Consider the following 27,963-nt stretch of genomic DNA (forward strand, 5'->3'; position numbering starts at 1 on the left):
GTGGTAGTGAGTAAGTCTCACGAGATCTGACAGTTGTATAAGGGGGAGTTTCTCTGCACAAACTCTCATCTGCTGCCATGTAAGACGTGCTTTGCACCTTCACATTTCATGATTGTGAGGCCTCCCCAGCCACGTGGAACTGTAAGTGCAATAAACTTCTTTCTTTTGGAAATTGCCCAGTCTCAGGTATGTCTTTATCAGCAGCATGAAAACTATTATACCTGGTTGCTTGCCCCTGATGGGTGAGGGCACCACACTCCTCTTCATCCCAGTTTCATGCTCATCTTCTTAAAGATACAGTGTTGGCTCCCATGGGCAGCTGCTGGAGGTCTCAGGGGATCTCCCACAGGCCTATGATGACCCAAGCAACTGCATTCCTGGTCTACTATTTCCTCTGGGAAGGTGCTTTTATTCCAAACATAAGCCTTGCAAAAAGCAGTAATAAAATCCTGTGCAAAAAGCAATAATAAAATCCTGTGAACAATCACTGTTTAGCAAATGATCTTCCTCTCTGCTTCAAACACACAGGCAGGCCCACTGACTACAGTGTACATTTTTTCTGTAGCACTTTTTGGTCACGGGGATGTAGCTGTGCCATAACCTTCTTCTCTGCCTCTTCTCTTATTCATCAGAGGATCTCTGGTAATCAGCACAGATCCTGCTTGACACGTTCTGCATAAAAGTTTACTAAATGAACAGGATAGTACCTTAAGACAAAATTGTCCCTCTGAGGCTGGGCACGGTGGCCCATGCCTGTAATCCCAGCACTTTGGGAGGTCAGGGAAGGCGGATCACCTGAAGTCAGGAATTTGAGAGCAGCCTGGCCAACATGGTGAAACTAAAAATACAAAAATATGAGCCAGGCGTGGTGGCGGATGCCTGTAATCCTAGCTACCCGGGAGGCGGAGGCAGCAGAATCACTTGAACCCAGGAGGTGGAGGTTGCAGTGAGCTGAGATTGTACCACTGCACTCCAGCTTGGGCAACAAGAGTGAAACTCCATCTCAAAAAGATAAAAAAGTTGTCCCTCTGATATGGTTTGGCTGTGTCCCCACCCAAAATCTCATCTTGAATTGTAGCTCCCAAGATTCCCACATGTCACGGGAGGGAACTGGTGGGAGGTAAATACATTATGGGGGCAAGTCTTTCCTGCGCTGTTCTCATGATAGAGAGTAAGTCTCATGAGGTCTGCTCGTTTTATAAAGGGGAGTTCCCCTGCACATACTCTATTGCCTGCCGCCATGTAAGACATCACTTTGCTCTTCCTTCATCCTCCACCATGATTGTGAGGCCTCTCCTGCCATGTGGAACTGTGAGTCCATTAAGCCTCTTTCCTTTATAGATTACCCAGTTTCAAGTATGTCTTTATTAGCAGCATGAGAACAGACTAATACAACCTCTCTCCTTTTCTTTTCTCCATATGTCCCATGAGAGTATAAGCTAAAATAACTAGGGAAAAGGTGAAGTGTGGTAAATATAATATTTTTCTAAGAAGTAACAGCACTAGACGACAAGCATGATTAATGTCCTTTTGACAATTATCACAAAATAAAAAGCAAGAAACACCACAATACAAATATAATTGGGTTTTCAAAGAAAACAAGTTACATGCATATATAGTCACACACTTCATCTGAGAACCTTGGCACTATTTTTTTTTTATTATAGCTAGACAAAAAATGCCCAAAGATATACAAAACAAACAATACAAACTTTAAACACTTTCACAAAGGTGAAAATATATAGAAATGAAGACTATGGACTTATGTTTGCAAATATTAATTTCCTTTGAATCCTGTCTGGTGTTAAAACCTAACAGTTTATCAGAATTTGTATTTGATACAACTATTTTTAAAATTATAGTGGACAAAACTAATGAAATTCTAATCATCAATAGCCTATGACAAATAACTATTATAATTAAAATTAATACAATCTTCAACTATTCTCCTAAGTACTGTCGCTATAATTTTCAGTTCATTAAAACTTTTTATTTTAGGGAAAAAACTGACTTTACTGCTATTTTTGGAAAAAGAATTAATAAACTTTCATTAAATATTCAATCTCAACTTTTAAAGCTTAAAGCTCTTTATTTCTGCTAATCTGAAACTACTTTTGGTTCACTGCTAACTTTTAAAATATCTTAATCAATGTGATTTAAGGTCATTTTGTCTGCAGAGTGCTCATGTTTTTCATCTTTATACCAAAGCAGTAAGGCAAAAAAGCAGTTCCTTTTCCAAATCAGACAAAGAGAAAATATTCATCCATTTTAAAAGTCAGGAACTAGAACCGCTGCAAATGATCCTACCAATAAGAAATTAAGGCTGCTGTGGTTTTCCTTTATATTTAAACCATAAAGTAAAATTAGCAGTGCTATTCCCTGTGAAAGTTGAATTTATAACCTTTGGGCTTGAATCACAGGACATAAATATTGCCATTTCTGTTTATACTTCTAGACACTGTTTTCACAATCACTTTTGATAAGTTTTAAGATGAAATTAGAAAACACTACACAATGCTGAGAAAGTGCATGACTCTGCTACAAGGAGATACATGCTAGAGGTGTAAGAGCAGATTCTAGTGTTTGGTGAGCATTGGCACAGTCAGCCCCAGCCTGGCACACAGATGTACAGGACACACACTACCCAGCATGGCACGTAGTTGGGGAGCAGGGGCTAAGGCCTGTCAATGCTCCAAAGTGTCTGGCCCTATAGTGCTAAAAGCAAGATTCATGGTTTTGCAAGAACCTTTGGGCACCAGCTAGAGTATATCCTGTTTGCTGCAACATTCTTCTTTGAGGCAAGTCCTTCTAGATATGTGGAAGAGAAAAATCATGTAACCTCTCCTGCAAAAGATTTCCCAAAATCATTTTCTAGCATGAATGTGAACCAGGCTTCACAGTATATATCTACCAGTATTAGCACCATTATTTTAGCCTGCACTGAGGTAAAGATAAACTCTCAGACAGCTTTGGGTAGAAATTACAGCAGCAATCTTGAGTGGGGTGTTTACAGCAGCATTCTTTCTGATCATTAAGTTGTACAAAGAACCATTTGAATCCAGGTATATATATCCAAGTATATACTGAAGCTGATAAAATACAAAGGTAGGTTAGCAGGAAAAATACAGCAAAACAGAACTCTCATTTTTAAATTTAAACTATGTCATTACTGGGTTGATGAAGTCAAAGAATTGATAAAATATACTGAACGAATAGCACAAAGCTGGCTTTATAAACCATCAACACCCAGAAATTTCATTTTTCAGAGCATGGTCAAGTTTACTGTAGGTGCTACCCAGTCAACATCCAGAGCCTACATTTAACCAGGTCAGTCTATTTGTCCTCTGCTTATTACACGTTCTGTTTAATAAAAAAGGTGAGTAGCCCTTCCCCAGTTATTTTTATTTGTGTAGAAAAACCTCTCTGGAATTTCTACTTATCATTTTTATAAAGGACGCAGTGGAAAAGACATTAAAACTCTGTAAAAAATTTAAAAGGGTACAATATGTTTCAGTAAATGAAAATGTAGTTAAGAGATAAATGGACAAAAAGAGGTGATTCTCTAATTTAGTTCCTATAAGCTGATAAGGTGAAATAATAATGTTAAAACACTTAATGAAAAATTTTCAAATTGCTTTTCCTCTCCCTTTAAATTTCCTTAACATATTAAAAAAGTAAGGAAGCTTAGATATAGCTAGCTTTTTGGAGCAACACAAAACTAATTTTTCAAAGGAGAATAATTACCATTATTTATCAAATAAAATATAACTTTGGAGTCTGAACAGCAATGGAATTCAGTCAGTCCCCAGTTGGAGCTGACCTCCATATTTAGGCAGAAGCACTAGGCCAGTGCTTACTGCTCAGGCAGAAATTTATCATGCAATTTGACCAAGAGTCTTCAAAAATGCTCAGCAGTAGTATTTTCATCTGACCCTGTCGAGATTCAGAAAATAGGAGTAACTTCCCCCTGCAGCCTATAGAAACATTTTAGGGAAATAGTTTAAGATTTGTACTTAACCTAAAAATTCCGCTGAATACTGAAGACCCTTCTTCAGAAAACACAAGTAATCATTCTTCTTTTATAAATCTTCTGGTGCTAACTGCACCTAACTGGTAATATACATGGAGGCATAGCTTAGCTATGTTTGCCAGAACGCTAATTACTATATAAGATCTTTCAGTTCCCTGTCAGTCAGTTCATTCACTTCCATGATCTTCTCTAAGTGTTCCATATATCGGCCATGGTCCTGCAGGAAGTGAGGGACCCTCATGTTTTCGGTAACTGCCAATCCTTTTAAGCGATCCACATCTTCGTAAGAAACCTGAAGAAAGGAAGATGAGTTAATTTAAAAATGTAACTACAATGTACATTTTAAGGATGAATTTCTTCCCTGGGCCTTAAATGAAAGTATGCAGATCATGTGTCAAATTATTTTAATAGCTGCAAAATAACAAAAATCAGTGACTTACATTTTCTTCACTGTGTTAAATAATAATGTATTTCTCTGCCCCTTATACAATGACCATATTAAAAGAGTATTTTTTTTTTTTTTTCTGAGATGAAGTTTCATTCTTGTTGCCCAGGCTGGAGTGCAGTGGCATGATCTTGGCTCCTTGCAATCTCCGCTTCCCGGGTTCAGGCAATTCTCCTGCCTCAGCCTCCTGAGTAGCTGGGATTACAGGCACTCGCCATCACACCTGGCTACTTTTTTGTATTTTTAGTAGAGATGACGTTTCATTAGCCAGGCTGGTCTCGAACTCCTGACCTCAGGTGATCCACCCACCCTGGCCTCCCAAAGTGCTGGGATTATAAGTGTGAGCCACCACGCCCGGCCTAGAAGATTATTTTAAAAAGTTAAATTTGATTTAATACTCTACCTTGAACCTACTCAGTTTGTCTAAAAATTAGACAACTATACTTAATATATTTGTGTGTGAGAGAGACTCTAAAACCAAACAAGTCTTCTGGCTAAATTGAAATAAAAGAATCAAGAAAATAACTAGAATATAAATGACATATTATTAAATTAGAAAAATCAGCACAATTATACAGCTAATTTTTCTAATTTTTCTATTTTTGTTTCAATGAAAAGGAAACAAGACTTCATTAGAGAAATAGCTCATCTTCATTAGAGATTTGGGTAGGAAAAGTACAAACTGTGCCCAGACATTTTACTGTGTCAGAAAACAGGGAGACATGTTTAAGACACAGGTGCAACCATGAAAAAGTTGAATAAAAATTAAGTCCAGTTAAGTCCACAATAATACTACAAAAACGGGAAGGGACAAAGAAATATAAAAGAATTAGAAGATCTGTATTTTGTTACCACCAGTGTAATAACTGATTTGGGAAAAGATCATCAAGGGTTATTAGGGAATAGTCCATTCATAAATATCACCCCAAAGACTATTTACTAATACAATGGGGGAAAGGTACTTTTACAGTGGGGAGATCTGGTGCTCACTAACTTAACCCAGGTGATCAAACACCCAGATGATCAAATGGAGCAAAATGGCACATACTTTCTAATGTGATACAATGTGAAATACACATCACTTATGCAGTATTCTTGGCAAAAAATGTTTAACCTGAATCTCATCAGAAGGAAACAATCTGATAATCCATATTGTAGGAAATCTCAGGAGAACTGTGCCAATCTTTTTTTCTTTTTTCTTTTTTTTTTGAGACAGGGTCTGGCTCTCTCTCCCAAGCTGGAGTGCAGTGGTACGATCATGGCTCACTGCAGCCTCGACCTCCTGGGCTTAAGTGATCCTCCCACCTCAGCTTCCTGAGTAGCTGGGACTAAGTGTATGCCACCATGCCCGGCTACTTTTTAAAATTTTTTATAAAGACAGGGCTTCCCCACGTTGCCCAGGCTGCTCTCAAACTCCTGGCCTCTAGTGATCCTCCTGCCTCAGCCTCCCACCTCAGCCTCCCAAAGTGTTGGGATTGTGGGCGTGAGCCACCTTGCCCAGCCCGAGTCTTAACAATGTCATGAAAAAAACAGAAAGAATGACGCAACGGGAGATTAAAAGAGATAAAAGATTATAACCAAATGCAATGTATAAATCTCGATTGGATCTTAGATCACAAAAAAGGAGCCACAAAGGACATTTTGGAGGCACTTTGGAAAATTTGAAGTCGACTATATTTTAGATGTTATATTTAATCAATAATAAATTTCTTAAACAAAATCATATAGTAATGTCAGAAAATATTCTGTTCTTAGGAGATATTACGGGGGGAAGTGTTATAGGTGCAGCTTACTTCAAAATGCTTTTATAGTTTTCAGAAAATGCTTTTTAGAAAATATGTATACAGAAATAAAAATAAAACAATATATATTCCTAAATTTCCTATTCCTTTATCTCTTATTGACCAAAAAGAAATTTTACAATTTGGTTCTATTACAGAACCAGATTTCTTCCCTCTTGATATGACATAAAGAAAAGTTGTTCTGACAATAAAGTAAAAATACTGTGAAGCTAAGTCTTATTTAATGCTAAGCTCAAGTGAGGGGAATGCTGATCTGGTGTGTTCCGGGATATGCACCATGGCTTCTACTCACCTTCCCGAGGGCAGTCAGCAGATAGAAGTCTATGGTATCTCTGTATCGAAGGATTTGAAGAATTCCATCCAAGTATACCTGGTCTTTACTAAAACACCCTGGAGGAACCAGAATAGTGTTTACTTTCTAATGTTTAGAAAAATTACTAAGTAATTAGATATCAACCCGTTCCATTTACTGTAGGAATCAGTCCTGCATTAAAAATATTCTAGTTTGTCAACATTTATTTTTATTTTTATTTAACTATCTTCATTACATAAAATGGCAGGTCTTAAGAAGTGCCAAGATGGTATACAGACTAGAACCTTAAGAATTCCTTCTCCTCACACATCTTCCCCATTATTAAAATAACAATTCTTTCCTCATTATAAATAGAGACTGGTAATTTCAAATATATGACTCTTATGAATATGATTATCCCACCTTCCCCTACTCCCACCATTCAGTCATAACTCCCATTGTGCACTGACGGCATCTGAGTGGGGAGACCTGAGCTGGATAGTTTTAGAGCAGGTACATCACAATAAAGGTAGTGGAGAGATGCAGGATTTTAGAAACTCCTGGTATTTAGAATATTAATAATCTTTCCTCTCCATTAAACAAAAGCAAACTATGGTTTTAAAGCATAAATTTTGACATTGGTTCCTCTCTATGTAAACAAGAACTAGAACTAGATTTTGGAGAGCATGTAGGTTTAAAAATAGAAAAAAAATGGATAAAGACATGAAAAGTAGAACATTTCATGAGATCTGAACCTAGTTAGAAAAGGATATTCTGTTTACACAGTAAACCTTTTTCCCATCCTGACACAATTTGTGCAATTTAAAAAAATTTTTTTGCTCTATTAATTAAAATTCTACCACATGGAGTCATATATTAAAGAGATTACTGTTAATTTGGTTAGGTATGCTAATAGCAAGAGGATGATTTAAAAAATTGTCCTAATCAGAAATATTTATGGGTAAAAGGACATGATGTTGGAATTGGCTTTAAAATACTATAGGAAACGAATTTGGAAGAATAGACGACCACAGTTAGACAATGTTGATAATAGCTATAATCAGGTAATATATTACTGGAGTTCAGCATATTAATCATTCTTTTGTATACATTTGAAATTTTCCATAATAAAACATGAAAAACACAAAAGTATGTGAAAAAAAGAAAAAAGGGACTAGTCTAAAAGTGACGAGCCTCCACAGGGTGGGTATCAAAGGCAACATGGAAGACCTGTGCATCTGGGTACAGAGTACTAAAATCCAGGCAAAGGAATCTAAAAAGAACACTCAAAAATGCCCTTGAAAAAAGAGTATGACTTAAGAAACATTTGTTTAAAAGTCATTTTGAATTTCAGGTTAGTTCAGTATATCAACAAATTTTCTTCTAAGAGTATTGAGAAGAGTATTCTAAGAAATGGTCTCGATCTCCTGACCTCGCGATCCACCCGTCTCGGCCTCCCAAAGAGCTGGGATTACAGGCTTGAGCCACCGCGCCCGGCCGTCCTGGCTAACACGGCGAAACCCCGTCTCTACTAAAATATACAAAAAACTAGCCGGGCGAGTTGGCGGGCGCCTGTAGTCCCAGCTACTTGGGAGGCTGAGGCAGGAGAATGGCGTAAACCCAGGAGGCGGAGCTTGCAGTGAGCTGAGATCCGGCCACTGCACTCCAGCCTGGGCGACAGAGCGAGACTCCGTCTCAAAAAAAAAAAAAAAAAAAAAAAGAAATGGCAGACAAGTTGCTTATCTGAAATCCTGCCTGGAATTGGCTATGCATATATGAAAGACAGAGAGAGATGTCCTTCTCTTTCTTGCTTGCTAGCTTGCCTGCTCCTGGCTCTAAGGCACTACGCTGTCATACGAATGCAACACTAGTATGAAATGTTAATGTGGGCTGTGCTAGCAACATAACCATCACTACTTTGAGTAAGTATTTACCAAGCTCCAAATAAACAGTTTAAGAACACTCTTAGGCCGGGCATGGTGGCTCATGCTTATAGTCCCAGCACTTTGGGACACCAAGGTGGCTGGATCACCTGAAGTCAGAAGTTCAAGACCAGCCTGGCCAACAGGGCGAAACCCTGTCCCTACTGAAAATACAAAATTAGCTGGGCATATTGGTGCATGCCTTCAGTCCTAGCTACTTGGGAGGTTGAGGCAGGAGAATCACCTGAACCCAGAAGGCAGAGGTTGCAGTGAGCCGAGATCGTACCATTGCACTCCAGCCTAGGTGATAAGAGTGAAACTCTGTCTCAAAAAAAAAAAAAAAGCAGAGACTGCTTCTCTAGATTCCGCCTCTCTGGGCAGGGCATCTCTAAAAGAAAGGCAGCAGCCCCAGTAAGGGGCTTATAAATTAAACTCCCATCTCCCTGGGACAGAGCACCTGGGGGAAAGGGTGGCAGTAGGCGCAGCTTCAGCAGACTTAAACGTTCCTGCCTGCCGGCTCTGAAGACAACAGCGGATCTCCCAGCACAGTGCTTGAGCTTTGCTAAGGGACAGACTGCCCCACAGCAATAAAATGATCAAAATACTGATACATGCTACAACATGAATGAATTTTGAAAACATCATCCTAACTGAAAGATGCCCACCACAAAGAATCACATATTAGATAATTCTATTTATATGAAATGTTCAAAATAGGTAAATCTAGAGATGAAAAGAGCACCAAAAGCAGTTGCTTAGAACCGGACACAGGGGAGGAAATGGGGGAATGAATGCTAATGGGTATGAGTTTCTTTTGGGGTAATGAAAACATTCTGGAATTAGACAATAGTAATGGTTGCACAACTCTGAACATTCTAACAATCACTGAACTCTACATTTTAAATGGATAAATTGTATGGCATGTGAATTATATCTCAGTATAGCTGTTTTTAAAAAGTCAAAGACAGAGAAAGCAAAAATAGCAAAATGTTAACAATAGGTAAATACAGATGAAGGGTAGATGAGTGTTCATTCTACCATTCTTTCCATATTCTATAGTTCTGAGATTTTTCAAAATTGAACTGGGTAAAAATAATGCTAAGAAAATGCTGTTTAGGAAAACCAGTTCTGACCTCAGGTAACCAAGGTTTAATTTTTTTAAGTAAGTGAATTTTGTGATTCAGGGATTACAAAATCACTAGACAACTAGTCAGTAAGTCAGAAAACCCGCAGTTAAAGGACACCCACCTGGTTGGGAAGTATCAGTCCATCCCCTCTTGGCCCGTACACAATAATCCCATCTTGTATTGGGGTCCTTGACAAACCTGCCAATATCTCTGAAGAGTTCACAAAAAGACATTTGGCTGGCTCGATAAACAGTGTAGTAGAGGAGGGCAGCCCTCCACAAAAAGGGGTCTTTTCTAAACAGAACACTGTGAATGCTTGCTAGTCCTTCCTCTGTGGGATTATTTGGCTTTAGCTCATGTTTTTTACGTCCAGTCCAACTGTTCCATGGCTGCTGGAGGTTGTTAATACCTCGAAAATAATGTGTACCTATGGAGAAGAAAAGTTACAGGAATAAGAAGAAATGCCATTCTTATTTTAATTCTTCCCCCAAAGATAGATTCCATCAACAATTCTAAAACCAGCCGGGCGCAGTGGCTCAAGCTTGTAATCCCAGCACTTTGGGAGGCCGAGACGGGCGGATCACGAGGTCAGGAGATCGAGACCATCCTGGCTAATACGGTGAAACCCCGTCTCTACTAAAAAATACAAAAAACTAGCCGGGCGACGAGGCGGGCGCCTGTAGTCCCAGCTACTCGGGAGGCTGAGACAGGAGAATGGCGTGAACCCGGAGGCGGAGCTTGCAGTGAGCTGAGATCGGGCCACTGCACTCCAGCCTGGGCGGCAGAGCCAGACTCCATCTCAAAAAAAAATAAAAATAAAAATAAAACCAGCCGGGCGCAGTGGCTCAAGCTTGTAATCCCAGCACTTTGGGAGGCCGAGACGGGCGGATCACGAGGTCAGGAGATCGAGACCATCCTGGCTAATACGGTGAAACCCCGTCTCTACTAAAAAATACAAAAAACTAGCCGGGCGACGAGGCGGGCGCCTGTAGTCCCAGCTACTCGGGAGGCTGAGACAGGAGAATGGCGTGAACCCGGGAGGCGGAGCTTGCAGTGAGCTGAGATCGGGCCACTGCACTCCAGCCTGGGCGGCAGAGCCAGACTCCATCTCAAAAAAAAATAAAAATAAAAATAAAACCAGCCGGGCGTGGTGGCTCATGCCTGTAATCCCAGCACTTTGGAAGGCCGAGGCGGGCAGACCACTTGAGTTTAGGAGTTTGAGACCAGCATGGGCAACAAGGTGAAACATGTCTACCAGAAATACAAAAAATTAGCCGGGTGTGGTGGTGTGCACCTGTGGTCCCGGCTACTTAGGAGGCTGGGGTGAAGAGGATCACTTAAGCCTGGGAGGCAGAGGCTGCAGTGAGCTGAGATCCTGCCACTGTGCTCAAGAGTGGGCAACAGACCGAGATCCCATCTCAAAAAACAAACTCTAAAACCAAATTAATGTGTGCCTACAAATCAAAACAAAGTAGAAAATGACCTGATCCTAACATCTCTTGGGTGTGAAGGAGTACACTGCCTTCAAAAGGATCACGTCTCAAGAGAGGAGGTATCACCTTTATAACAATTTACTTTTTTAAAGAGAAGAATCAGACTTGATATTTGAAAAGAACCTCAAAGATACCTTAATTCAACCCCCTCAGTTTAATGCAGGGGAAATCCAGAGCAGTTAAATGACTTTCCAGGTTCAATACACCTAAACACTTCCCTTAAAAAATCTAATTTGAAATGAGACATAAATACATTAGCTTCAGTCCAAGTGAAGCTCATGACTTTTTGCTAAATTTTCTTCTACTAAGAAAATAAAATAAATACTACTAAGAAAAAACTCATTCTAAAAGAACATTTCTTTAGAGCTATTTCCTGATATTACAAATAAACAAATGGAAAGGATTGCCCCTACCTATTTCATGCCTCAGCATTCCCTCCAGCCAATGCTCACGTGCAGTGCACACATTGATGGTCAGAGTTGGACATCCATTTACTACTGTCATTGACGCTCGGGAAAGCAGGTCCTCAGTGAGATGAACTACAATCTAAGGGGCAAGAGAAAAAGTAAACAGACATAAAACATGGGCAAGAGAAAAAGTAAACAGACATAAAACATGGGCAAGAGAAAAAGTAAACAGACATAAAACATAACATAAAGGTAAGGGGAGAAGCTTTCACAGAAAACAATGGGCCTATAAATTAACACTGTTTTTTGTTTATAACCACCTTAAATCTCCCAGAAACCAAGATGGAATGTGCAGCCAAATCACCTGTGACCCTTCTAATTTTGACCCTTTGGGAACTCAAGAACCTTCCCTGAGTTTAAGGGAAAGTAGATGGCTGTGCTGAGGAAGACACGAAGGACTTAAAATTGTACCTCTGAGATGTCGTAAATATGCTCCCTGACTAAACTGATGCAGACAAAGATACAGGTGCCAGAATCCAGCTCATTGCCAGTGCCAAGGCTCTGAGACTGACCACTAAGAATAATAAGAGAGGCTTCTGGGGCAAAGCTCTTCATTAGCAATTTTCATAAACTAATTCATCTAATCCCACAAGTTATACAGAAATGGCAGTAAGAAGAAAAACAAAAAGGCACTGAACACATCAAAACAATTCAATGCAACAGGAACTTAAGACTTACAGTATTTAGTAAGAAATCTGGGGGACTAATTTAATGAGTAAAATAGGATTGGGAAAACAAAATATACAGAAAAGAACGACGACTAGGCTGGGCACAGTGGCTCATGCCTGTAATCCCAGCACTCTGGGAGGCCGAGGCAGGCAGATGACCTGAGGTCAGGAGTTCAGGACCAGCCTGGCCAACATGGCAAAAACCCTGTCTCTACTAAAAATACAAAAATGAGTTGGGTGTGGTGGCTGGTGCCTGTAATCCCAGCTACTAGGGAGGCTGAGGCAGGAGAATCACTTGCACCCGGGAAGCAGAAGTTGCAGTGAGCCGAGATTCACCACTGCACTCCAGTCTGGGTGACAGAGAGACACTCCATCTCAAAAAATAAAATAATAAAATAAAATAAACTACGACTGTCACTGACAGTAACTCCTCATGTTTACTCGCAATTCATACCTCCCCTAGGCAGCCTTCCTTCATCATGTACTTCCTAACGTGACTCCAGATTCGAGTTTTAGAGAGCAAGCTACCACCAGTGGCTTGTTCAAATTTTTCATAACTTCCGTATTTTTGTAAAGTCAGTTCCATAATATTGATAGACTGTAAAAGAAAGAGATAATGAAAGTAAACAGCCTCATATTACTTTGAGATGTCATAAGCTAGCTATGTTATTTATTGTGACCTATTCTAGGTTTATTGATTTCCAAATTAAACCGCAACTGCAGTGCCAAACTTTTCTAATCTTAAACAACTTCCACTCATTTTCACAAATTTGTACAAATGCCTGTACACCTTAGCAATACGAACTCTTCCCCTGTGTTCGTTTCTCCTTAACATGCTGACGGAGGGCTCGAGGACTGCGTATTTCAAGTGCTAACATCTGATAGGCCGAGAAGCTGGGGAGAGGGACTCCTGACTTCTCTAAGATAATTTGGTGGTTTGGCAGGAGAACTCAGAGTGGAAGGTATGTCTTCACACAAGTCAATAGATTACCATTGCCCTTTGAATGAAAAATAATTTCAAAATTTTAAGAACACACATAAGAATCAGTCTGACCCTAAAAACTATCGAAATAAAAATTTTAAAAAAATTTTTAAAAAAGAATCAGCCAGGTGTGGTGGCTCATGCCTTTAATCCCAGCACTTTGGGAGGCTGAGGCAGGCAGATCACTTGAGGCCAGGAGTCCGAGACCAGCCTGGTCCACGTGGTGAAACCGTGTCTTTACTAAAAATAGAAAAAATTAGCCAGACATGGTGGCACAAGCTTGTAATCCCAGCTACTTCGGAGGCTGAAGCAAAAGAATCCTTGCACAACCCAGGAAGCGGAGGTGGTGGTGAGCTGAGATCACGCCACTACACTCCAGCCTAGGCAACAAGAGCAAAACTCCATCTCAAAAAAAAAAAAAAAATCAATCAGTCTTCTGCAACAATCTGTCTATTTTCCTGGGCTACTCTTTGGCAGAAAACAAATTCTCAACATTAATAAAAATACTTCTATCTTTCTATCTTTCAGTCAGGGCAGAATATTATCTACTTTTCATTCTTCATAAATTTTTGCAGCAAAGGAATAAGAAAGTTGAGATATTTTTTCACATATGCACAAATTAACACACATGAAGAATGGAGAACTAAAAATAACTGCTAAGGAATCACAAATTATCAGTATCTATGGCAAAGTCATAGAAAGGAAAACCTAAGGAAAAGGAAAATTGCTTTTCAAAGGCCTTTTGGGAAAAAAAGCTAGCAAATTCAACTCTATCTTACATGAATTGTGTAAGAACCTAGGGAATTCATATACATGTCATATAAAGTCTATAGTTTCTGAACTGTCAGACTAGTAAAGAGATTACACGTACAAGCTCTGGAGTTGATGCCATGGCTCTGTCCTCTTCTGGCTGTGTATCATGAGCAAGTCACTAAACTTGTTTATTATTATTATTGTTGTTATTATTAGACTAGCCCAGTATAGCAGTGAGAAAAGGGAAAAGAGTAGAGCAAGGAGTTTGATCTGTAACTGATGTGAACAATCAATTGAGATAACTCACTACCTTCTGACTGGCCTCAGCCTCCTGATTTGTAAATGAGAATAACAATAATAACATCTACTTCATGGTTTTATTGAGAAAATTTAGTTAACCTTTGTAAAGCATGGTGTCTGTGGCACAGTAAGCAGTCAATAATACATATTAACTATTATATCATCATTGGTATGTGACCACTGAGGACCAAACTCTGATCTTTGTTTTCCTCTCTTGCCCAAATTCCTATCTAAAGGGCCTGCAGGCTCATGCCCTTTAAACCATAAAATCTCATCAGATAGGTCTTATTCAACCCTATATAGTGTGGCTTACTTTCCAACCTGACTCTGGCATAACATCACATAGGGACTGATAAAGAAGGAAATAAAAATATTTTACCCCAAAATACGTTTCTTTGCCATATTTTGAAATGGCCCTGCAAAGCTCTTTTGTGGGGGTAAAATCTGCATCTGTTGAATCTCTACAACATAACTAGATCTTTCTCTTTCCAGACCCTCCCAGTCCTGAAGAGACTGAGAGTCTAGCACCTTTTTAATGTATTTATTTATTTTTATTTCTTTGGATACAATATCTTGCTCTGTCACCTAGGCCGGAGCACAGTGGTGCGATCATGGCTCACTGTAGCCTCAACCTCCTGGCTTCAAGGGATCCTCCCATCTCAGTCTCCTGAGTAGCTGGGACAACAGACATACACCACTGTGTTGGCTAGTTTTTACGATTTTTTGTGGAGACAGTCTTGCTATGGTACCCAGGCTGGTCAATTCCTGGCCTCAAATGATCCTCCCAAAATGCTGGGATTACAGGTATGAGTCACCATGCCCAGTCTCTCTAGCACCTTTTATTTTTATTTTTAATTAAAAAAAAAATAGAGACAAGGTCTCACTATGTTGCCCAGGCTAGCCTTGAACTCAAGGTCAAGTGATCCATCTCAGCCTCCCAAAATGCTAGGATTACATGTTTTAAAGGTTTGAATAAGAAACATTTGTCATCTATTGTCTCTAATAGTGGCCACCTATGAGACTTCATCTACATAATAAGAACCTTGGTCTCTAGACTCCCTTAACCTAAACCAAACACTCCTTTCTATTGATTCCAGGTTTTCAGATAACTTTCAATCAACTGTCAATCAGAAAATCTTTGAATCCACCTATAACCTGTAAGCCCCCTCTTTGAGTTGTCCTATCTTTTTAGACCAAACCAATGCATTCCTCGTATGTATTGATTGAGACATAAGATGTTTCCCTAAAATGTATAAAACCAAGCTGTAACCCAACCACCGTAGACACATGTTCTCAGGACCTCTTGAGACTGTCTCAGGCCATGGTCCTTCATATTTGTCTTAGAATAAACCTTTTTTTTTTTAAGTATTTTTACAGAGTTTGTCAACACTGTTCTCTATAAATACCACCACTGTAGATAATATGCCTGACACAAAAATTACAAAAAAAGCTCACATACTGCAAGTCATAATTCAACATATATATCACTAATTGAAAAATATACATTACTAATAAACTAGGCATGTATCATTAACTTATCACAATAAGAAATGGCCTCAATAGGCTTTGCCTGGCTTCTGGTCCCAAAACTGTTACTGAAAGCCTTGCTATTCAAAGTATAGTCTGAAGGCCAGCAGCACTGGCATGGCATGGGAACTGGTGACAAATGCAGAATTTTGGCCCCTTACCACCTTCATGCCTATTCAGAATCTGCATTTTAACAAGATCCCCAGGTGATTCAAGTGCATGTAAAAACGTGAGAGGAATTTCAGAGAAGAGCAAATACAGGTGCTCCAGAAACTGATTAATTTGTATGACAACTAGGACAATTAAAGGCAAAATTAGCATATAATTAAAAACCCATTTTAGCAGATTAGCAAAGATACTTTGCATACGCCAACCTAATAGTCACCAGTTATCTATGTATCAGAGTGAGAAGAATGTGAGAAATGTGGCCTGAAGAATTGCAGAAGAGAAGTGGTACTTTATATTAATATATTGAACTGCGAAGACTTAAAAATGGTTAAAAATTATTTATCTCTAAGAAGTATTAGTATTATGATTTTTGCTTATAGTTTTTTTTTTCCCTCTTGAAATGGAGTCTCGCTCTGTCGCCAGGCTGAGGTGCAGTGGTGCAATCTCGGCTCGCTGCAGCCTGCACCTTCCAGGTGTTGTCCAGGCTGTTCTCAAACTCCTGAGTGATTCTCCTGCCTCAGCCTCCTGAGTAGCTGGGATTACAGGCATCTGCCATCATGCCCGGCTAATTTTTGTATTTTTTAATAGAGACGAGGTTTCACCACCTTAGCCAGGCTGGTCTCGAACTCCTGGACTCAAGTGATCCACCCGCCTCAACCTCCTAAAGTTAGTGCTGGGATTATAGGTGTAAGCCACTGTGCCTGGCCTGCTTATAGGTCTTTTAAAGCATGTACTTAATTTCAGATAAAATTATAATAGCTTTTCTAAGGCATATCCTTACTCGGTAGGAAAATGTGGTTATCTGGTTATTTCTTGTAGCAAATATAAAAGTCTAGAGAATTATGAAAAACTTAAATACAGGTGTTCCTTGTTATCACAGATCATAGAATGAGTGACTAAATCAAAGAATGAATAAAAGCAGTGGGATTTTTGTTTGTTTGCTGAAAGAGAATGCAATTCTTCTATCACAATGATACATAATAGCACATCACCTCCTTTGTTTCATCTTGACTTGCATGGCACCATCATGGTGTCAATACTTAATGGTAGCTACATCAATGTTCCTAAAAGGCAATCTTAATATTCAGCTTTTAATATTACATTATATTCAATCACTCTTCTCTGAATGCCTAGCCTTTCATTATCTTTATTGATTCTTTTCTTCATCAGTTTTTCAACTGGTCCAACACAGACAGACTTGTCAGTGATCTGCAGCATCCTTCACTGATCTTAAGAAGTAACTTCCCCCATCTGCATTATAATATCCCACAGCACAGAGATAGCGACAGTAGCTGAATTGGTGGAAATAAGTTCAAGCTTGAAGAAAGAACGGACATTGAATGGCAATGAGTCAATCACTTCATCAGTGAGTATTTTTGTGTTACAATGATTTCTGCTTCTTTATACAACTTCTTAACTGCAGGCCACAGATATTTTGAGTCTAATCCCAATTTTGGAAAAAGGAAACAGTAGCTTTAAAAGGCACAGGGAAGCCTGGAGGAATATACTGAAAGGCTGAAGTTCATGTCTGGGAATCAGATGATTGATGGGTTGCACTGATGTTTATTATTTGTATTTTTCAGAAGTTTTAAAATTCCTCACAATATGTAATATATTAGTGCTATGATGAGAAGTAAAAATTTATTTTATTTTAAAAGGGAGAAAAAAAGTAGTTTATCCACTCCCCCTGAAGTTCAGAGAATCCATGTTTACACCACTTGAAGAATCAAGTATTCGCACACCTCCACATGGGTAATACTTTTAGAGGCAATAAATTTCATGTCAAACCTCTCTCTTCTCCATTGTATCATCACTTATGTTAATCAGAAAACTACATCTCCCAATATAACTCCAAAGCAAAAGAATGGGTAAGAAGAAAAAAGAGATTTGATACATTGCATTCTGGGATATATGGTTTCCTTACTTGAAGTCCTATAGCCAAAGGTAGACTCCTGATTGTAATACATCATGGGAAATGCAGGTTTTCATTTTCTGCATTGCTATAATCTGAATATTTATGCCCCACCCACGTTCTTATTTTGAAATCCTAACCCCCAAGGTGAGGGTATTAGGAGGTAGGGCCTTTGGGAAGTGATTAGGTCATTAAGGTAGAACCTTCATGATTGTGATTACTGCTCTTATAAAAGAGGCCCCAGGGCTCTTTTATTATAGTGGCTCATGCTTATAATCCCAGCACCTTGAGAGACCAAGGTGGGATGATCACCTGAGGCCAGGAGTTCAAGACAAGACCTATACAACATAGTGAGACTCTGCCTCTAAATAAAAGTGGCCCCAAAGAGCTAGCTAGCCCCTTCCACCATGTGAGGACACACAGCCTTCTAAGGTGCCTTCCATCAACTAGGAAGAGGGTTCTCATCAGACCCCAGATCTGATGGTGCCTTGATTTGGGACTTCCCGACACCAGAACCATGAGAAATAAATTCTGACATTCATAAGCTACCCAGTTTATGGTATTCTGTTATAGCAGCCCAAATGAATTTTTTGGACTAAGACATGCATTTCCTGGAAAATGGTCTAGAATTTGCCTTAGATTCCTTAAAACACTAGTTTTCAACTTTTGTTTTTAGCAGAACTTTTTTTCAGACAAAATCTCACAGAACTCCACCTTAAACTCTGTCTGTTAGAAAATATTTCAGTGTTTGTGGAAGCACTAAAACATGCAATGTTTTGGTGGAGTCTAGTTTGCAAAACACTATATAGGTCTTTTTTTTTTCTAAGATGGAGTCTCATCCTGTTGACCAGGCGGGAGCGCAATGGCTTGATCTCAGCTGACTGCAACCTCTGCCTCCTGGGTTCAAGCGATTCTCCTGCCTCAGCCTCCCAAGTAGCTGAGATTACAGGCACCTGTCACCACTCCCAGGTAATTTTTGTATTTTTAGTAGAGATGGGGTTTCACCATGTTGGTCAGGCTGGTCTTAACGCTCTTTCACCCTTGTTCTTGTAGTCATACTAAAATATTGCAGAACACTATCACATGAAAGTTTAGTAGGTCCCTAAGCTCAGGAGCCCAGACCAGGAAGCTTGAGAAATCAACTCTCAGGAAGTCAAGACTCTGAAGAGAGATGACTCCTTATGCCTGTCTTCAGACCAAAATTAAGCCTGGATCTGGTGCTTCTTAATCACAGATAACTAATTTTTTTGTTTTGGAAACAGAGACTCCCCCTGTCGCCCAGGCTGGAGTGCAGCGGTGCAATCTTGGCTCACTGCAACTTTCGTCTCCCAGATTCAAGCAATTATCCTGTTTCAGCCTCCTGAGTAGCTGAGACTTCTGGCACACGCTGCCACGCCCGTCTAATTATTTTGTATTTTAGTAGAGACGGAGTTTCACTGTGTTGCCCAGGCTGTTCTCAAACTCCTGAGCTCAGGCAATCCGCCTGCCTCGATCTCCCAAAGTGTTAGAATTACAGGTGTGAGCCACTGCGCCCAGCCACGGATGAATAATTTTTACAAAGATACATGAGCTCTGTGAAGAACTGTGATGTTCCAAGGAAATAGGAAGCATTACCCTGAAAACTCAAATGAAGAACATACCTCTGAAAGAATATTAGGTTAAACCAGATGACACTGCCATCTTTGTAGGTCAAAATGATTAAATATGAATAATTTAAAATGGTCCAACCTAATACATTCTGCAGGAAACCAATAAAATTTTAGAAAGCAAAAGTTTCATCTTACAAATTAATAAAACCAATAATAATCTTCAAAAATTTTCTTAGAGGCCAGGCATGATAGCTCAAGCCTCCCAGCACTCTAGGAAGTCAAGGTAGGACGACTACTTGAGGCCAGGAGTTTGAGTTCAAGACCAGCCTGGTCAATATAATGAGACCCTGTAGGAGAGGAGAGGGGAGCGGAGGCGAGGGGAGAGGGGAGGGGAGGAGGAGAGAGGAGGGGAGGGAAAGGAAATGGAGAGGGGAGGGGAGGGGAGGAGGAAAGGAAGGAAAGAAGGAAAGAAGGAGAGAAGGAAGGAAGGAAGGAAGGAAGGAAGGAAGGAAGGAAGGGAGGGAAGGGCAGGGCGGAAGGAAGGAAGGGAGGGAGGGAGGGAGGGAGGGAGAAGGAAAGAAAGTAAAGAAGGAAGGGAGAAAGAAAGAGGGCGGGGGAGGCGGGGAGAGAGAGAGAGAGAGAAAAAGCAAGCAAGCAAGCAAAGCAAAGCAAGAAAATAAATTAAAATGTTTAAAGAAATATAAAAAATTATCTTAGGAAAAGAGAAAAAAGGTCAAAATGAGAGAAGGTGAGACATGTGAAATGCATATGGCTAAATTAAGTCTGTTAATTATAAAAATGAATAAAAGAAAACTAAAATAAATGCTTCAGAGAAATATTCAAAATTAAGGCAACTTTTCTTAGAGATAAAAAGACCTGAGTAAAACTGATCAGATGGCCACTTCAGATCATTGGTTGCCTGGGGACAGGGTTCAGGGAAAGACAGTGACTGCAATATATACCTAAAATGAGTAAATTTTATTGTCTGTAAATAAATAAAACTATTTTGTTTAAAAATGCCATTATTTCTAGGTAAGTTAATAAGAAGAGAAGCACTGTGAGACACATCAGGATGTCTAGAATAATCTACACTGAAAAAGAAACACTCTCCTCTGAATAGCTCACTAACTAGCCTCGTTCCCACAGGCTCTAGGCAAAAAGCTCCCCAGAGTAAATGACTAACAAAACTGTTGCTTTGAAATAAAAAAAAGTCCAATAAGTAACAATCTAAATATTCAAGTTAATTACTATACACCTATTATAGGAAATATATGCAAGCACTGAAATTGATGCTGACATAAAAAATGTTGACGGTTTTTAATGATATGAGAAAATGTTTATGATAAGTAAGTGAAAGTGCATTGACCACAATTATGATCGTTAAGCATGGGAAAAGAAAAATACTCTCAAAAGTCAATAGTGGTTACCTGTGGGTGGTAGAATTATGGGATTCTTATTCTCCACACTTTTCTAAGTCTTTATACTGAATATAAACTACTTTTCTAACTCAAAAAACAAATGGTTAAATGCCTTCTATTTTGGAATCTCCTGGCCTTTCTATTCACCATCTAATTACCTTTTCCCACTTGCCAGGTAGGCATTGATATCCCTTCTCTGGAGTGTTTCATTTAACAAAGAAACACATGAAATTGTTTTTAAATTTTAAAAATATCTTTAAAAAAAGATATTTTTCTATAATAGATTTTTAGGTAGGGACAATTGTTGGCAGAACAGTTGGTATACCTTGCATTCTTGAAATTAACTCATGGAACACACAGCCACTTCTCTAAATATCTAGCCCAGATTTGCCCATAGATATCAAATATATTGTTTCCTTCCAACTCTAAGAATAGCAATATAAGTAGAAAGCAATGTAACATCACAAATTTTCACAAATCAGTCTTAAAATTCCTAGAACCAGAACATCTTAATGTATACACACCTATCCCTATTGTCCAGGTCTCAGTCTCCTAGTCTGCATGAATCTGACTTTGGACCTTTCTTTTGCATACATCTTAAAATATACTTGGCCAACTCCCCCATTACCATGTTAGAAAATAGTATAATGGAATCTACTCTTGAGTTCCACAAGACACACTGTCAGGTAGGATAACACTTCTTGCTAAAAATGATGTGAAACAAGCACCAAATATATTTTTGCCTTTTTAAAAACACTGAACAAAAGCCTCATGTTTTAACTAAATTATTATCTCTATTCACAAATCAATGATTTCCGAATCTTTCCCTCCTTATAGAATATTTTTAAATTAAAAAAAAATTTTCTTCACCAGAAGTATATAGTTGAAGAAGAGAATATTTTAAATAAAGCTTTGCATATCTTATAGGCATCAAAACAAATTGATTTTCAGAGACCTGGAATCTAGAGCAAAGAGGAAATAAATGCAAAGTGAGTAATTGTTCCGTGTGAAGGAAACGGTCCTCTCTCTCTCCTCATCTCAATGTCACTTACAATGCCACACAAAATAGAGTAACAGCATTATTCACATTACAGATCTGTCATCTCAGGATCCTGAAGCACTTTTATTCTATTCTATTAAAATGAGAACAGTATGTAATCAAATTCTTTTCAACAAATGGGGCTGGGACAATTGGATATCCACATTTAAAAGAATGGAGTTGGACCTCTATCCCATATCATATATAAAAATTAACTCAAAATGGATCCAAGACCTTAATGTAACAGCTAAAGCAATAAAACTCTTAGAAGCAAGCATAGGCATACATCTTCATGACCCTGGATTAGGCAATGGGCTCTTAGATATGACACCAAAAGCACAAACAACAAAAAGATAACCTGGACTTCATCAAAATTGTGCTTCAAAGGATACTATCATAAAAATAAAAAGTGACCTGAAGAATGGGAGAAAATGTTTGCAAATTTCATATCTGATATCTAAAATATATAAAGAACTCCTGCAACTCAATAATAACAAATAACTGAAAAATTGGCAAAGGACCTGAAATAGGCAATTTTCCAAAGAGGATATACAAATGGCCATTATTAACCATCAGGGAATTGCAAATCAAAAGCACAATGAGGTACCACTTCACTCCCACTGGGATGTCGATAGAAAAAAAAAAAAGGGTTGATGAGAATGTGGAGAAACTGAAACGCTCACATGCTGCTGGTGAGAAAGTAAAATGGTACAATCACTCTGAAAAACAGTTTGGCAGTTCCTTAAAAGGTTAAACATAGAGTAATTATATGTACTAACAATTCCACTACTAGATGTGGACCCAAGATAACTGAAAACATTTGTCCATAAAAAATGTGTACACAAATATTCATAAAGCATTATTAACAGCCAAAAAGTAGAAACAACCCAAATGTCTATCAAATGATAAAAAAAAAATAGAATGTAGTATATCCATACATGGAATATTATTCAGCAATAAAAAGTGCTGATGCATGCTAGAACACAGCACGGATAAACTTTGAAAACATTATGGTAAGTGAAAGAAGCCAGTCATAAAGGACCACAAGGTATTGTATGATTCCATTTATATCGAATGTCCAGAAGGGCAAATCCAGAAAGTCAGAAAGTAGACTGGTGGTTGCCTAGGGCTGGAATTGGTGAGAAATGGGGAACGACTGCTAATGGGTACAGTGTTTCTTTTTGAGGTGATGAAATGTTCTAGAATTAGTGGTTACAGCTGCACAACTCTAAATAAATTAAAAACCACTGAACTGTACTCTATTTTTTTTTATTTTTTTGAGACAGAGTCTCGCTCTGTTGCCTGGGCTGGAGTGCAGTGGTGCGATCTCAGCTTACTGCAACCTCTGCCTCCTGGGTTCAAGCGATTCTCCTGCCTCAGCCTCCTGAGTAGCTAGGATTATAGGTGCCTGCCACCATACCCAACTAATTTTTATATTTTTAGTAGAGACGGGTTCACCATGTTGGTCAGGCTGGTCTCGAACTCCTGACCTCATGATCCACCCACCTCGGCCCCGCAAAGTGCTGGCATTACAGGCCTGAGCCACCGTGTCTGGTCTATTTTTATTGTTTATAATTGTTTTTAGTTTAGTTTTACATTGCAGGAGAACTGCATACTTTAAATGGGTAAACTGTATGACATGTGAATTGTATCTTAATAAAGCTATTTTTTTTTAAAGGGAAGAGTAATCAAATAGCATAATTTAACACTGAAATCACTAATCCAGAAAAAAAAAATGTTCTCTATATAAAACTTTCAACACTGTCTTGGATAATAAAATTTCTGAAAAATCTCAATATTTTGTTTAATGACAAACTTTTGGTTTACTTGCTGATTTTGTTTACTGTTTAGCAATCTGGAAACCTGACCATCAGTTACGTGCTAAAAAACGATCTCCCTTCTCAACTGCAGTTTTCACTCAATGAAAAACTACATACAATGAGGACACCAATATGATGGGGGTAGGATGATGCTGTGGAAAGACTAGAAGTCAGAAGACCTGGTTTTACATTGGGGCCCCATCATTTGCTGACTGTGTGCTCTTAGATTTGTCGTTGTACCTTTCTCAGGTTTAGGTTCTTCACTGGCAAAAGGGAGATTAAAATCTCTGCCCTATTTACCTCACAGAGTTGTGAAGACAAAATGAGAGCGTGGAGGGGCTGTGAATGTGCTTATTTCCCATATGACTGTACAAAGTACTTAAATTTTAACAGAAGATCACTGGGTTTTAATTTCAGAATTTAAGGTAATTGGTTTGCCCTCCAACTTTTTACTCAAGGTTATGTTTTTCCTGCCTTACTAGTTAATATACTATTCCAACTCTCCCTTCATTCCTCTCCTTTTCAGAAAATTCTAGAATCTAAAACCTTTCCCTCCCAAATACAGAATAATCCCTAGGATCTCAGACAGTCCTTTTCTTTAAGCCAGTGTTTTCCCAACTTTCTTGAGGGAAAGCAGTCAACAACATACTGTTTTTTAAAGGTTTCAAGGTCTAATTAGTTTGGAAAATATTAAACAAAAGACTCTTCTAAGCTTCTTTTTTTTTTTTTTTTTTTTTTTTTGAGACGGAGTCTCGCTCTGTCGCCCAGGCTGGAGTGCAGTGGCCGGATCTCAGCTCACTGCAAGCTCCGCCTCCTGGGTTTACGCCATTCTCCTGCCTCAGCCTCCCGAGTAGCTGGGACTACAGGCGCCCGCCACCTCGCCCGGCTAATTTTTTGTATTTTTTTTTTTAGTAGAGACGGGGTTTCACCGTGTTAGCCAGGATGGTCTCGATCTCCTGACCTCGTGATCCACCCGTCTCGGCCTCCCAAAGTGCTGGGATTACAGGCTTGAGCCACCGCGCCCGGCCTCTTCTAAGCTTTTATTATGATACTATGTGTGGTGAATGTTAGAGATGAATATAATATTCTATGTCTTCCAACATGTATGGCTTCCTTTGCTTAGGTGGTGTTCCTCAGAACAGTCCGAAAATGGTTACTTCGGATAAGCATGGGATATATATATATATACACATATACATATTCTGGCTCTTCAAGCTTCTCAGAATGAAAAGCAAGATACTAAATGAGTTTTTCAATGCTGGTTATTATTTCCTGGTAGCAAATTAGGTATTTAAAGATTTGTGATTACTCAATCAGATGATTAGGCCTCCATTTAAAGTACTGTAGCCACAAACTAATGGGACAGCAGTAGTCATACACTAAAATCCCTTCAGCTGTAAGCAGTAATCACTGTGTAAAGCTACTGATTATAAGACATCTGGAAGAGGTAAAAGAAGAGCATATTTACATTCCAATGTTATATAAAACACTGTGCTGGCCAAATAAAACAAATTTGGGTAACAAATTTGGATCCACTGTTTGTAAAGTATTTCACTAAATTTTTAACATACTAGCAAAAACGACCATTCATTTATCGAGCTATTCCTCACCTTCTATGTGCCACTCACTGTCACTTTTATGCAGTTTTATATTTTAGAATCTAAGTCTTTGTTGTACCATTAGACTGGCAGAGATGACCTATAAACAGATCCGATGTAGTAATATTTTGATGGAATTATAAATAAAGTATTGTGAGATCACTGAAAAAAGGGAAATAGAAGTAGGGGATTAGAGGAAATAGGGGATATTCCATGCAAACGGGGCTATTACTGTTATAAGCATATAGAAACTAAAGAAAGTGAAACAGAGCTTGGTTTGACAAGGCTGCAGGGCTCCTGGGATGGACAGGCACTGGGAAATTCTTTATTCAGTGCCAGGAACTGCGCTTAATTCTGGGAATAGCTGAAATGAGAAAAACGAAGAAAAACACACTTCTCTCAAGGAGGTTGGTCTATGGGTAAAGATAAACAAGAAACTGAAGGATGGTAACATTGGACAAATGCTCTGACAGATATTTATGTGAGATGCTATGGGTGAATACAGTTGACCTTGGTATAAGGCCTTGTAGGCCATGACGAAGATTTTGAACTTTATCCTAAATTATGAGGAGCCCTGAAGTTTTTTTGAAGAGGTGAGATGATCAGAGACACTGACAGCAGTGTGGAGAGCAGGGCAGAGACAGAAAGGAGCAAAAGTACTTTTACCAACAATCCAGTTTTCTGTAACGTGAACTGCAGACTAGGACCAGATTATAATGAAAAGAAACAAACCAAAATATTTCAAAATATAATATTTTACCTATGAAGAATCTAGAAAATAAATACATCTCAGACACTGACTCTACCTTCAATGAATGACACAGCCAGGCAAAGAATTAAGTTGTCACCTGCAACTTATCTGACCCCCGTTGCCTCCACACACCCACCCCACACCTTACACACCTCTTGTATTCTTGGCTGAATTTCTGTGTTATCAGGGCTGGGGGTATTCTGGATGTATAAAAGGGTGAGTGGGAAAATAAGAGGGTAACTGCTACTGGATAAGATATTTATACATGGCTTAATACCGCAGACTATTCTTTCACCACCTACAAGGGAAAAACCAGATATTCAACCTGTTTTGTTGAAAAGACTCTGTTAAGAACCTGAGAATGTACATGTTAATCAAGTTTTCAAAGGCAAATCAAAAAAGCCTTTCAATGAGTCATCAAGGTTAAACCTTCTTCCAAGGACATACAATCTGATTGGGGAGTTTCCGTCTCTGATCCGTAAAAAAAATCTTTCTTGCTATTTAGGTTAAGAAATAACCCCAGTTCTCCAATCTAATACACAAGGCTACTATGGAACATACTAAACTCAAAATTTTAAAAACTTTATCTCAGTGTATCTGTGAAAGGTTTGTGATTTGCTAAACAGAATATCATGTCACCTAGGAAAAGGTATAATTTAAAGAAGGCTTACTTTTTCCTCCCCTTCATTGTTTTGACAACTTGAGGTCTACCAAGATAAAATAATATTTTAATACTAGTACAATTATAACTTAGCTTTAAAGAAATTTTACGTCAAGACATCCTATTAGTGAAGGCAATTTATTTCCAATTACATTTTTTCTATCAAAAAAGAAAAATGAACATTTGACTTGTTTTAAAGCACAATAAGGTAATATTATATATGTACCTATTATGTATGTGTTTTAATATAACAATGAATTGCCTATTCCATTCACACTATAAATGCTAAAATCAAAAGACTGTTTTCAGAGGATCTGATGTAATCTTTGCCATACTAATCATTGATTCTAATAAAATGGAGCCTATGTTAAATAGAGCTGGTAAATCAGAGGTAGCAAAATGGTAATCCAAGGGGAAAATGTGGCCCACAGAGAGGCCTTCATGGGCCTAGACGGAATGTGTTTCTTTTTTTTTTTTTCCAGACAGAGTCTCACTCTGTCACCCAGGCTGTAGTGCAATGGCGTGATCTTGGCTCACTGCAACCTCCGCTTCCTGGGTTCAAGCAATTCTCTCAATCCTCATGTCAGCCTCCCAAGTAGCTGGGATTACAGGCATGTGCCACCATGCCCAGCTAATTTTTGTATTTTTAGTAGAGACAGGGTTTCACTATGCTGGCCGGGCTGGTCTCAAACTCCTGGCCTCAAGCAATCCACCTGCCTTGGCCTCCCAAAGTGCTAGGATTATAGCCATGAGCCACCAAGCCTGACCTCAGCCTGTGTTTTAACTGACTTGGTATCAACATTTACAAACTAGAAGACTTCATATAAAATTCAGGTTTCTACCTTCCCTTGAAAATCTCGTAGATACTGGTTCCAAACTGTGGCTCAAACAAAATAACTGCTCTGATTTCCAATTTACTACTATACCCAGCCAGTTTCATTTACGATTTTTGCCCAGATCCTATAGGCATCTGAATTCGTGAACTCATATACGATGACTATATAGTTTGCTAACCGAGGAAGATGAAATTCAGAATTTATTTCCTAACATAATGAAGTTGGTCCACATAGATATTTACTTTTAAAATCTGAACTCTGGCTGGGTGTGTGGTAGCTCACGCCTATAATCCCAGCATTTGGGAGGCCAAGGTGGGCGGATGACCTGAGGGCAGGGGTTCAAGACCAGTCTGGCAAACATGG

General features: G+C 38.9%; 1 protein-coding gene across 7 annotated transcripts in view; it reads right to left on the reverse strand.

Moving 5' to 3' along the window:
• Nucleotides 1-1,631: 1,631 nt before the first annotated feature.
• Nucleotides 1,632-27,963, reverse strand: part of KIAA0895 (KIAA0895 ortholog) — a 66,444-nt gene continuing 40,112 nt past the window's right edge. For 4 of the 7 annotated variants that reach the window (XM_033193589.1, XM_033193587.1, XM_033193590.1 and 1 more), the window contains 5 exons: nucleotides 12,701-12,844; nucleotides 11,525-11,657; nucleotides 9,740-10,045; nucleotides 6,570-6,667; nucleotides 1,634-4,322 (listed from right to left, as the gene is read on the reverse strand). In XM_033193589.1, coding sequence (XP_033049480.1) covers nucleotides 4,164-4,322; nucleotides 6,570-6,667; nucleotides 9,740-10,045; nucleotides 11,525-11,657; nucleotides 12,701-12,844 — 840 coding nt within the window. In that variant the 3' untranslated portion in view covers nucleotides 1,634-4,163. Of the gene's footprint in view, nucleotides 4,323-6,569; nucleotides 6,668-9,739; nucleotides 10,046-11,524; nucleotides 11,658-12,700; nucleotides 12,845-27,963 lie in introns of all 7 variants that reach the window. The other 3 variants (XM_033193588.1, XM_033193593.1, XM_033193592.1) reach the window with 2 other exon arrangements.

This window comes from Trachypithecus francoisi, unplaced genomic scaffold (assembly GCF_009764315.1).
Source record: "Trachypithecus francoisi isolate TF-2019V2 unplaced genomic scaffold, Tfra_2.0 Lachesis_group4, whole genome shotgun sequence".
NCBI classification, from domain to species: Eukaryota; Metazoa; Chordata; class Mammalia; order Primates; family Cercopithecidae; genus Trachypithecus; species Trachypithecus francoisi.